The 13,201-nt window shown below is 49.6% G+C and overlaps 1 protein-coding gene across 1 annotated transcript in view; it reads right to left on the reverse strand.

Annotated features, from left to right (window-relative positions):
• LOC140420915 (sodium- and chloride-dependent neutral and basic amino acid transporter B(0+)-like) overlaps positions 1 to 13,201 on the reverse strand; it is a 277,105-nt gene that overhangs the window by 180,776 nt on the left and 83,128 nt on the right. Inside the window, exon 7 of the mRNA XM_072505063.1 lies at positions 11,746 to 11,886. Within this exon, the coding sequence (XP_072361164.1) occupies positions 11,746 to 11,886 (141 nt within the window). The remainder of the gene's footprint in view (positions 1 to 11,745; positions 11,887 to 13,201) is intronic.

The raw sequence follows: 13,201 nt of genomic DNA on the forward strand, positions 1-13,201 counted from the left end.
GACAGCCGAGCAGTGGCCGGGCCCATCCAGGCCCGATCGCCCCAGTAGACGCGTGCTAATGGGGACCCTTGTCACAGGGCAGGAGTCACAGCAGGCTGTATCATCTGAGGAACCACCTTGGTGTAGTGTTAAGGCCAGAAAGTTAGACTCCAGTTATGTTGGCATTGGTGCAGGGCACAGTTAAGTGAAAGTGGCTAGAGCACAGACTTTGTATTTGTTCACAATAAACATCTGTAATCACCGTTACAACCTGTCTCGGTGTTCTGTCTGTTGGGTGTGTGGGCGGGTTGGTCCGGGCTGGCCGGAGGACGGGGGACAATTGCAGGCCCTGTGGGAGGACTGGGTACCCCCCTCCCCACGTCCCGCCCATCCACAGCACGCCCATCCCAGGGATTTGACGGGACCATGTGATGGACAGGCCAATTCACATGCAGTGATCACCCAGGTGGAAGGTGCTACCATGGGCATGAATCACACGTTGTCATACTATGTGGAGCACCAGAGCTCATTGCAGAGCGGGTTGTCATCATTCTCCATCCCATGGACCAGACCTGCTGTTACAGCCAACCCAGGACCCCCAGCTCGTTGCGCCGCAGGCATGTAAAACGGAGATGTGTGCAAGTGGATGGATTGGCGGTGTGGGAAGTGAGAGGATGTGGGTTTGGAATGTGGTGTCCGTGCCCCTGGCCAGCAGCCCCCCCGTCCACCTCTTCCCTTCTAGTCGGTGAACCTGGAGGCGATCGGAACGTTCCATGCGCGTTGGCCCTGGCGCACCAGTTGTGCCGCCTCCCCTGCCTGCCTGGGCCCCATATCCTGCTCATCATCCCTCCCCGCATCTTCCTCGTCAGTCGAGGCCTGCCCTTCCTCCTCATCCTCCTCCAGCACATCGCCACTCTGCTGCGCGATGTGAAGGATGCAGCAGGCCGCCAGGATGCGGGCAACCCTCTCAGCCTCGGACTGGAGGACCCCTCCAGAACGGTCCAGGTACCTGAAGTACATCATCAGGAGGTCGAGCACCGCTCAATTGCACTCTTGGTCCCTCTAAGGGCATGGTTATAGCGGATGTCCGCATCGGTCTGTGGCCTCCTGATGGGTGTCATCAGCCACGGCTGCAAAGGGTAACTCCTGTCACCCAGGAGCCAACCCCTCAGCCGGGGCAAGGGTCCTCTAACATGTCAGGGACCGCTGAGTGTACCAGGATGAAGGAATCGTGAACACTACCTGGGTATTGGGCAGAGATGTGCACTATACGCAGCTTATGGTCACAGACCACCTGGACGTTCATTGAGTGGTACCCCTTCCGGTTTGTGTACAGCGGCCTGGTACTGCCGGTGCCCGTAGGGTGACATGTATCCCGTCGATCGCCCCCTGGACCCGGGGCATCCCAACGATGGCGGCGAATCCTGCTGCTTGGGCATCCTGGTGGACTCGGTCCACATGGAAATGGATGTATTTCTCTGCCTGGACATATAGTGCCTTTGTGACGGTATGGATGCACTGTGCGCCAAGGTCTGTGAGATCTCGGACAGGTCCTCACTCGGTGATTGGAAGTGCCCTGTTGCATAGCGGTTCAGGGCGACCACCACCTTGACGGTCACCTGGAGCGGGTGTCCTTCCCCATATCCCCACAGGGCCAGGTGTGCCATCATCTGATAGATGTGTCGCACTGTCTCTCTGCTCATCCGGAGTCTCCGACGACATGCTTGGTCCAATAGGCCCTTGAATGACAGGTGCCGCAGGTATACACAAGGCCTCATGAGGCGCCTCCTTGGGATGTCCTCCTCCTCGGCCTGTTGGCCAGCCACCCCTCCAGCCTATGTGGCTGTCTCCTGCCCCTCTGTAGCCCGTTCCTCTGCGGCCCATTCATCTGTGGCCTTTCCACTGCAGTCCCTTACGCTGCTGCAACGTCCCCCTCTTTACACTCATGTGACCGCAGGGCTATGACCATCACCAGGGCGGCCAACATTGCTGGTTGAATGCCAAACTCCATTGTCTACAGGAGGTGAAAGGCCACATATTAGCAAGGTGCATATTCCCGTGACCAACCAGGTTCCGTGGGCTACCCGGTGGTCCCCGTTAGCAGTGCGGCCTCCGCCCCCCCATGGCCCTCCCTCACCTCTGCCCCATCGGTGTCCTGCTCCATTGGTGCCCCCAGCCCTGACGGCCTTCCCTGCTGCCAGGAGTACTGTTGGCTGACACTGCCCTCACTGGGGGCTGCCGTGAATGCGACCCTGGGTGGTCTGCCGGTGGGTGGCGGCCGGTTGGGCGGGGTGTTTGGGACGGGAGGGGCGCTGTGGCGGGGGGGGGCGGGGCACATACGACCAGTGTCATTGTGTAGAACCAGGGGCCGGGTTGGTGGTCAGTGGGTGTGCAGCAAGGTGGCCACTGTGATGGCGGTCAATGCCTGGGCACCGCCCCAGTCCTGTGGGGGGGGGGGGGCTACCCCGGCTGCTTGGCCTGTTTCCCCCCATTCCACCAGTACTGGCAGGGCCCCCCCCCACTCCTGCCTGCAAGGCCAGTGTCCGGGCCGGCAACCCAAAGTCTCTCCACTCTGTATCCTACCTCCTCTCTCTCTCGCTCAGCAGCTACAACGCCAGGTTCACGATTTTTGAGACCACAAGTGAACCATGCCGTCAGGAACTCGGCCCATCAGTGGTGGTGAATCTCGGAGGCCCCAGAGAATAGGGTGTCGCGCCCGCTAATAGAACATAGAACATAGAACAATACAGCGCAGTACAGGCCCTTCGGCCCACGATGTTGCACCGAAACAAAAGCCATCTAACCTACACTATGCTATTATCATCCATATGTTTATCCAATAAACGTTTAAATGCCCTCAATGTTGGAGAGTTCACTACTGTAGCTGGTAGGGCATTCCACGGCCTCACTACTCTTTGCCTCTGTCCTATATCTATTATCCCTCAGTTTAAAGTTATGTCCCCTCGTGCCAGCCATTTCCATCCGCGGGAGAAGGCTCTCACCGTCCACACTATCCAACCCCCTGATCATTTTGTATGCCTCTATTAAGTCTCCTCTTAACCTTCTTCTCTCCAACGAAAACAACCTCAAGTCCATCAGCCTTTCCTCATAAGATTTTCCCTCCATACCAGGCAACATCCTGGTAAATCTCCTCTGCACCCGCTCCAAAGCCTCCACGTCCTCCCTATAATGCGGTGACCAGAACTGTACACAATACTCCAAATGCGGCTGTACCAGCGTTCTGTACAGCTGCAACATGACCTCCCGACTCCGGAACTCAATCCCTCTACCAATAAAGGCCAACACTCCATAGGCCTTCTTCACAACCCTATCAACCTGGGTGGCAACTTTCAGGGATCTATGTACATGGACACCTAGATCCCTCTGCTCATCCACACTTTCAAGAACTTTACCATTAGCCAAATATTCCACATTCCTGTTATTCCTTCCAAAGTGAATCATCACACACTTCTCTACATTAAACTCCATTTGCCACCTCTCAGCCCAGCTCTGCAGCTTATCTATATCCCTCTGTAACCTGGTACTTCCTTCCACACTATCGACAACACCACCGACTTTAGTATCGTCTGCAAATTTACTCACCCACCCTTCTGCGCCTTCCTCTAGGTCATTGATAAAAATGACAAACAGCAACGGCCCCAGAACAGATCCTTGTGGTACTCCACTTGTGACTGTACTCCATTCTGAACATTTCCAATCAACCACCACCCTCTGTCTTCTTTCAGCTAGCCAATTTCTGATCCACATCTCTAAATCACCCTCAATCCCCAGCCTCTGTATTTTCTGCAATAGCCTACCGTGGGGAACCTTATCAAACGCTTTGCTGAAATCCATATACACCACATCAACTGCTCTACCCTCATCTACCTGTTCAGTCACCTTCTCAAAGAACTCAATAAGGTTTGTGAGGCATGACCTACCCTTCACAAAGCCATGCTGACTATCCCTGATCATATTATTCCTATCTAGATGATTATAAATCTTGTCTCTTATAATCCCCTCCAAGACTTTACCCACTACAGACGTGAGGCTCACCGGTCTATAGTTGCCGGGGTTGTCTCTGCTCCCCTTTTTGAACAAAGGGACCACATTTGCTGTCCTCCAGTCCTCTGGCACTATTCCTGTAGCCAATGATGACATAAAAATCAAAGCCAAAGGTCCAGCAATCTCTTCCCTGGCCTCCCAGAGAATCCTAGGATAAATCCCATCAGGTCCCGGGGCCTTATCTATTTTCAGCCTGTCCAGAATTGCCAACACCTCTTCCCTACGTACCTCAATGCCATCTATTCTATTAGCCTGGGGCTCAGCATTCTCCTCCACAACATTATCTTTTTCCTGAGTGAATACTGACGAAAAATATTCATTTAGTATCTCGCCTATCTCTTCAGACTCCACACACAATTTCCCATCCCTGTCCTTGACTGGTCCTACTCTTTCCCTAGTCATTCGCTTATTCCTGACATACCTATAGAAAGCTTTTGGGTTTTCCTTGATCCTTCCTGCCAAATACTTCTCATGTCCCCTCCTTGCTCGTCTTAGCTCTCTCTTTAGATCCTTCCTCGCTACCTTGTAACTCTCCATCGCCCCAACCGAAACTTCACACCTCATCTTCACATAGGCCTCCTTCTTCCTCTTAACAAGAGATTCCACTTCCTTGGTAAACCACGGTTCCCTCGCTCGACGCCTTCCTCCCTGCCTGACCGGTACATACTTATCAAGAACACGCAGTAGCTGATCCTTGAACAAGCTCCACTTATCCAGTGTGTCCAACACTTGCAGCCTACTTCTCCACCTTATCCCCCCAAGTCACGTCTAATGGCATCATAATTGCCCTTCCCCCAGCTATAACTCTTGCCCTGCGGTGTATACTTATCCCTTTCCATCATTAACGTAAACGTCACCGAATTGTGGTCACTGTCCCCAAAGTGCTCTCCTACCTCCAAATCCAACACCTGGCCTGGTTCATTACCCAAAACCAAATCCAACGTGGCCTCGCCTCTTGTTGGCCTGTCAACATATTGTTTCAGGAAACCCTCCTGCACACATTGTACAAAAAACGACCCATCTATTGTACTCAAACTATATCTTTTCCAGTCAATATTTGGAAAGTTAAAGTCTCCCATAATAACTACCCTGTTACTTTCGCTCTTATCCAGAATCATCTTCGCCATCCTTTCCTCTACATCCCTAGAACTATTAGGAGGCCTATAAAAAACTCCCAACAGGGTGACCTCTCCTTTCCTGTTTCTAACTTCAGCCCATACTACCTCGGAAGAAGAGTCCCCATCTAGCATCCTCTCCGCCACTGTAATACTGCTCTTGACTAGCAGCGCCACACCTCCCCCTCTTTGCCTCCTTCTCTGAGCTTACTAAAACACCTAAACCCCGGAACCTGCAACATCCATTCCTGTCTCTGCTCTATCCATGTCTCCGAAATGGCCACAACATCGAAGTCCCAGGTACCAACCCATGCTGCCAGTTCCCCTACCTTGTTTCGTATACTCCTGGCATTGAAGTAGACACACTTCAAACCACCTACCTGAACACTGGCCCCCTCCTGCGACGTCAAATCTGTGCTCCTGACCTCTATACTCTCATTCTCCCTTACCCTAAAACTACAATCCAGGTTCCCATGCCCCTGCTGCATTAGTTTAAACCCCCCCAAAGAGCACTAACAAATCTCCCCCCCAGGATATTTGTGCCCCTCTGGTTCAGATGTAGACCATCCTGTCTGTAGAGGTCCCACCTTCCCCAGAAAGAGCCCCAGTTATCCAGAAATCTGAATCCCTCCCGCCTGCACCATCCCTGTAGCCACGTGTTTAAATGCTCTCTCTCCCTATTCCTCATCTCACTATCACGTGGCATGGGCAACAACCCAGAGATAACAACTCTGTTTGTTCTAGTTCTGAGCTTCCATAATGGTATGCCTCTATATTTAAACGCTGCGTGGTGAGCGACGCATTCTGGGTGCATCGGGGTGCCGGAGCATCCCGATTTGGCATCCAACCCGCGCCTACCGCGATTTTGGTGTCGGAGTTTATTCTCCACCCAATCACGTTTTGCGATTGTGGCTTTGTCAGATTTCTGGTGCGGCCCACCCTCGGGATTCTAAAAGCTTTGAACTGTCTTGTTTCCATTCGATTTCATAGACCATTAATAACTTTTTGATTGACAGATCAAGTAATTTCTCTTTTGAGCAGTTGTTTTTCTAACCACAGATGATTTTAAAGAGTCTGTCTCTTTGTTCTCAAGACTTTCCTGGAAAGAACAGGTGTGGGGGATGCACTCAGACATAGCCGGTCTGGAGTCATATATAGGGCAGACCATGTAAGGACAGCAGATTTCTCTCCTCAAAGGGATTTAGTGAACAAGTTGGGCTTTTAGGATAATCAACAATGGTTTATGGTCAACATTAAACTTTTAATTCCAGATTTTTTATTTGAATTCAAATTTCACCATCTGCCATGGTGGGATTTGAACCCAGGTCCTCAGATTGTTTCCTAGGTTTCTGTATTACTAGTCCAGCGACAATACTACTATGCCACTGCCACCCCTCCACTTGAGGGCAGTGGCATTCCAGAGGACATGGGACATGTTAGGATAGTGCCCCCTTCCAAAGCTAAAGGTCGCTGCCAGGGAGACCGTGATTGAGTTCGCTGACCACTTCATGGTGAATTCAAATGTGGAGCAGAACAGTTTCATAATTGGCCGAGAAAGCATGAGGGTGAAGCCTCACCAATTTGATAAGCTATGCAGAGGCACAGCAGGAGCTGCCCACCAAGATGCAATGCTGCCCAGTTGACCAGCTGAGGAGCCCCAACCAGATTGGACCTCGTGCTCACTCACCATCATACAGAGATGCAATGTGACCGAACAGAGTTAACCATCCCTTTTAAAATTCTCCATAAAACCCCACCAGGCTGCTGCACTGGAGTCATCCAGTATGGATGTGGGAGAGGCAATTTGCAAAAGATCTTCCTGTCATCCTGACCCAGAAAGGCTGGCCCAAGTTCAGGGGCCAGCTGCCCGCCTGCTGGTATCCAAACTTAAAGCTCCTTGGACCAGAAGCTTTAATTCTCCAGCTGTGTTTGCTCCCTCACAATCCCCGAAAGAGGCCTTAGTTCCTTTAAAACATCCCATTCTCCTGACTCCCAGCCGAACGATAATCCTTGTGCCAAAGCAGATCAGCCCAAAGGTTACCAAAGTGGGAAGGCAAGGGTTATCTGGATAAGAGTAACTCAGTGCTATGTTCCAAGGCCTCGCACTCACAAAGTGAGATGTCCAGCATTCCCCTGTGGATCACCCGGAGCAACTTGTCCATTATTTTCCACCAGCGTGCCAACAATCCTGTAAAACCACAGACCCTTTCACAGATACTTAATCAGGAGGTCCAGACCTACCCCCACACACCCTCCCCCCACCCCAGAGGGAAGTCAGAACTCTAGCACTGAATAAACTTCCCAATGCCACAGGGATTGCTGTTTGCCCTGCTGTGTGTCTGTTGTCCCACCATAAGTGATAGAATTCCTGTAAACTTCTGTATTTCCTTTTCTTAATTCCTCAAGAACACATTGAAAGAAGAATGAAATGAATTGTAATGAATCCATGAGACAGGAAGAAAACAAAACTCCATCAGCCTGGATTTTTCTTCTGCTTTTCAGAATAAACAATTGCCAAGCTGGTAAAACGGCTGCAGCTGATCACATGCTAGACTCTGGACGTTTCTGAGCAGAGTGATAGCAAAGAGAGGCGAACACCTCACACCCTCAGGAATTCTTGCCTTGCATTAACATTCCAGCCAAACCAACACAAAGGCTTGTGGAAAATATGCATGCTCCAGCCAGATATGGAAAAAGACAACTGTTTGTGACTCCTTATCTCAATCCTGCGCTAATTGGCTGACAGTTACCTGCTTAAAACATAATGGGTGGATCTACCGGTTGTGTTGCACTTGAAAAGCAGCGCAGCACCGTGCAACGCCACTGGTAGATGGCAGGAGATCCCACTTCTGGGATCTACCTGGCTCGCCATGTCTTGCGAGATCTAATGCGATATTTCAAGTTGTCGCGATATGAATCCCGCTCATTGTGCACTTCCTGGCAAGTCTGCATATTAGAGGAAAATATGCATTCTTGTTATCTAATCAAGGTGCAAGATCTAGCCCCCTTGCATTGGAGACCTCTGATGACTGCCGTTAATTGCTGGTCGCCACAAACAGGGACCAGACAGACTGGCAATTGTGAGTGTTTCCCAGGGAATTGGAGACCCCCAGGTGCATGCCCACTTTGGCAGGGTGGTACCTTGGCACTGCTGGTGCCACCTGGGAACCCTGGCACTGCCAGCCTGGCACCCTGACAGTACCATCCTGGCAGTGCCACCTGGGTACGAACTTGATATTGCGCCTGTGCCCAGGTGGGAGGGATTTTTTGCTTAGTGGTTATGGGGCTGGTGTGTGCCCTACGCGTGTTTTATAGTGAGTTAGGGGGGTTCGGGCTCAATCCCTATCTGCACTGAGGAGTTCCGGCAAGGGGAGCTCCTCATTGCAGAAAACGAGGCTGAGTGCAGGGAGTTCCTCACTGATGCCCCAGATCCAGCCCGATGGGCGTTAGATAGCGGGGTAATTCTTAGCACTCCGATTGCCGGGATACATCGGGCTAATCACGCAGTCGGGGCCCTGTCCCCATTCGGATGCGATATTTTCAAAATTAAACTGAAAAGCTGATTTAATGGCACTTTTTGCAATTTCTGAGTGCTAGTGAGGATCCAGAGCCAGCTGGAGGAATGGGGCTTCTGAGATAGGGGCGCCGTTTATAAAGGGTGCCCAGACCTCACAAAGTTAAAATTAAGGCCCTACCACCCAACAACAGACATTGTTATGGTGATCTTTGTGAGGTTGTCTTCAGGATGGAAAGCGTAGTGTTCACAAAGACACTTGAAGCTAAGTTCATCAACAAAGCTAAATTTATTTACACGACTTAAATTAAAGTTTGACACTTATTCCTACAGTAAACAAATAGATTATATCAAACTACACTCACGAACACTATCTCTATATTCTAACTGTAACTATACTCTATCCTCTCTAGCTCTACTATACACTTCACTCCAGTCTCCTCTCCTCTACTCCACTCTCTCCCAGAAGCGTTTAAGAGTCAGTGCCTTTTATAGTACTGTCCCTTGCTCCATCGAGTGGCTAATTGTAACATGAGATTAACTCTTCACATGCTGTACATTTCTGTATCATCACAATTGTAGACACCCCCCCCCCGCACAACACACTTTGGGAGCACCCATGGACATCACCCTTCAACCAATGGACATTGGGACCCCTCCACATACATCGTTACCCCCTCCGCATAGAGATCAAGACACCCCCATTCATCGCCCACCCCTCCAAAGATATCGACCCCCCCTAAAAGAACATCAACCACGCCCCTCAACAGAGATCGAGACCTCTTCACAGACATCGGCTCCCCACGAGATCGAGACCCTCCATTTGTCATCGGGACCCTCCTGTGGATAAGGGGAACAATCCTCCAACCCCCAATGCATAGAAGGGGAGCTCTTCCCAATGGAAGTGGGGAAACCCCCCTTCCAGAGCCCCCTGTATGTCCCCCTTGGCACTGCCCTTTTACACTGACAGGCCCACGTGCAACATTGTGGTCTCGGCCTGGCTAACATGACTGATTTTCGCTCTTGAAAACCAGTAATAGCGCCAGTGTGACATCAAGCCATGGGGGGGGTGATGGCTGATGGGCCGTGGTCGAACGCCAAGGCGTCAAGCCTCCAAGAATATGTTTAAATGTGTTAATGTGAACCTGATCACGTTACTGACAAGGGGTGGGGAGCATCTCAGACTGAGATTTCACCAGAACAAATCCCATTTTTAGCCACTCGAAAGTTTTAGTGGCTATAACGGAATTTGCACCATTGGCTAACTGGGCCTCTAAATCACAGCTAATGGGTTTTCACTAAGGACCTTGTTAGCTGTACAGCTCAATACAAAACTATCCTGTCAAATGACTGAGACTGGAGCTGTTTGACTTGCCTTAAGGCTGCTTTTGAATTTTATCTTCAGCCACTGTTTGACATCAGAAGAGAAGACTCCAGGCAAGCAGCATGTCTCTGTCCACCATCGTACCATCTAACAGGTAGCAGCAGAAAGAACCCAGCCCAAGTTTAAAATTGCCTGCGAAAGAGAAAATGCTAGAAAACCTCAGCAGGTCTGGCAGCGTTTGTATGGAGAGAAAAGAGCTAACGTTTTTCTCTCTTTGTCAAAGCTAACAGACTGAGAAAGTGGGACATATTTATACTGTGGAGTGAGAATGAGTGTCATCAATGTATCGGTAAAGGAGTTGTGGGAGGGGGCTCGGATAGGCCTGGAACAAGGAATGTTCCAGATACCCCGTAAAAAGGCAAGCGTAGCTAGGACCCATGCGGGTACCCATTGCTACACCTTTGATTTGGAGAAAGTGAGATGAGTTAAAGGAGGAGTTGTTGAGAGATAGAACGAGTTCAGCCAGGCGGAGGAGCGTGGTGGTGGATGGGAATTGTCCGGGCCTCTTTTCGAGAAAGAAGCAAAGAGCTTCTCTCCCGACAGATGCTGCCAGACATGCAGAGATTTTCCAGCACTTTCTCTTTTGTTTCAGATTCCAGCATCCACAGTAATTTGCTTTTAAAATTGCCGAGACCTCTTCTCCAATGTCAACTACTGAACATTTGAACTTCTGAATCTGTAGCTTCAAAGCTAATTAATCTTCCGTTGTGGAAGTCCTCTCTTCTGGAAAGCTGGATCACCCTACAACAGTAAAACTGCTACACTCTGAAGAAATACTCCATTGCACTTTAGGGGAGAAATTCTCCCCAAACGGCGTGATGTCCGCCGACTGGCGCCCAAAACGGCGCCAATCAGACGGGCATCGCGCCGCCCCAAAGGTGCGGAATGCTCCACATCTTTGGGGGCCGAGCCCCAACATTGAGGGGCTAGGCCGGCGGCAGAGGGATTTCCGGCGGGGGGTCGGAGAATGACGCCCCTGATTCTGGACACACGTGAAACTTTAACTCTTATTTTTCTTGTGGTTTTGCCCTATGCCTCTTTCCATTGACCCTCCTTTATTGTATTGTCGAAAAAAGGGTTGAACGTTCTGAAAACCTTTTGTTGTTTAGTGGATGTGTAAAATAAACCCTTATTTTACCTTATATCTTGTTTACTGTGGTTTTAGGAAATACTCCAAACCGAACAGTTGGTAAAAATACAGCTCCACTTATAAATGGGGAAATCAGAAATGAACAACACCTTTATGGTTGTGGATATGTAGTGAGGGGGGAACTGGATCTGTTTAAATTAAAAAAAACTCCTGTCTTTAACAAGTGGAAAAGACGGAAACCAGGCAATCCCTCCGCATATGACTGTAAAAATGTCAGCCATTCCAATCCACCCAGCCCAATTTCATTCCATTTCACCCTGTTCTATCCTGTGTTTCCTCTTCCTAGCCCATTACATTCTCCCCCTTCCAAACTTTTCAAAATCTGAATATCAAAATGTTAAAAGTTATGAATATATCTCATCATAATTGATCACAAGGTTTCAATGAAAACTTTGTTTCAGAAACGGAATTGATTTTACTCAAGTTTGAACCGCTCTTAAAACGAACATCTTAAGTATGCAAGAAAATAGAATGAAATACAAAATAGTCTGATGGAAAATTACAACTGAGATTCTATGGATTGCTCTGATGTCTTTACCTCAGCGTCAGCCAGTTTGGAGAAGTTTGACTGGCTTCCAATGTAGAATTCAATTCCTTTATAGGCTCCCTCCAGGGTAAGACCTCGGATCAGGAGTATGGTCAGAACCACATAAGGGAACGTTGCAGTGAAATAAACCACCTGACCATGGAGAGGAGCTTGTTAGATTTTCCTGCACAACATTTACAGCATTGAATCCAATTGATTGGTAAACTGATCAGATTGTAATCAAAGCAGACAATGAATCAGAAAATAATTGGGGGGGGGGGGGTAATAATTACACGAAGGGAACACTGATCTGCACATTGTGATTGAATTTAAATAGTACAATATTATTCTAATTTATGAATATCTCATACTCAGGCAAGCAGAACAGGTCATTCAACCCATCTGGCCTGCACCAGATGTTTCAAAGAAAATTCCAGTTTGTCCCAATCCCCTGTTCTTTCTCCACATAGCTGCCTCAAAGACTTCCTCAGATATTTTTCTAATTCTGCTTTGAAATCGACAATTAAATCTGTATCCACCTCCCAATTAGATAGTACAGTGCAAATCCCAACCACTCGCTGTGTAAAACTCATGTTGTCTCTGGTTCTTTTTGATGATCACCTTAAATCCTACTTTTGAATATTCATCATTCAGCCATTGGAAACAGAGGGCTTGATTCAACCAAATGGGAAGAAAGTCCCAGAGTGAGCGCATTTAACGGTGTGTTTCCTGGCGCTCACGGCGCTGAGAAACACATGGCTATTAAACCCAACTAGCATTGTATTAGGGGCTTCAGCAGGGAATGGCATGGCCAAGGTCAAACAGAGCCTCGTTTTGTACACAGGGGAGCCCTACTCGCTGGAACTCCGCAATGCAGCGAGAGAGGCGGCTTGATCTCTGATGCCCCCGAAGCGATCCCCGACCTCTCCCCCCCCCCCCCCCCCCCCCCAGCCCAAACGCATGCAGGGCACCCCGGCCCAATGTCATCAGCGCAGAAAGCAGAAAATGCAAGCTTTGCACCTTTGCAGTACTAACCTGGCACCCTGGCAGTGCCCGTGCCAGCTGGTCGCGCTACCTGGGCACCAGGGTGTCATTGCCAGGGTGCCAGGCTGGGACTGCCATTGTACCCAGGTGGCACCAGCAGTGCCAGTGCACCACCCTGCCCAAAGGGCATGAGGTTGGGAGATCCCCACAAGTGCCTCGCCATCTGGATCGGGATTTGTTTATTGTCACGTGTACCGAGGTACAGTGGAAAGTATTTTTCTGCGAGAAGCTCAAACAGATCATTAAGTACAATAAAAGAAAAGAAAATATAAAGGAAATACATAATAGGGCAGCACAAGGTACACAATGTAAATACATAGACACCGGCATCGGGTGAAGCATGCAGGGGTGTAGTATTAATCAGGTCAGTCCACAAGAAGGTCTTTTAGGAGTCTGGTAACAGCGGGGAAGAAGCTGTTTTTGT

This window comes from Scyliorhinus torazame, chromosome 5 (genome assembly GCF_047496885.1).
Source record: "Scyliorhinus torazame isolate Kashiwa2021f chromosome 5, sScyTor2.1, whole genome shotgun sequence".
NCBI lineage: Eukaryota > Metazoa > Chordata > Chondrichthyes > Carcharhiniformes > Scyliorhinidae > Scyliorhinus > Scyliorhinus torazame.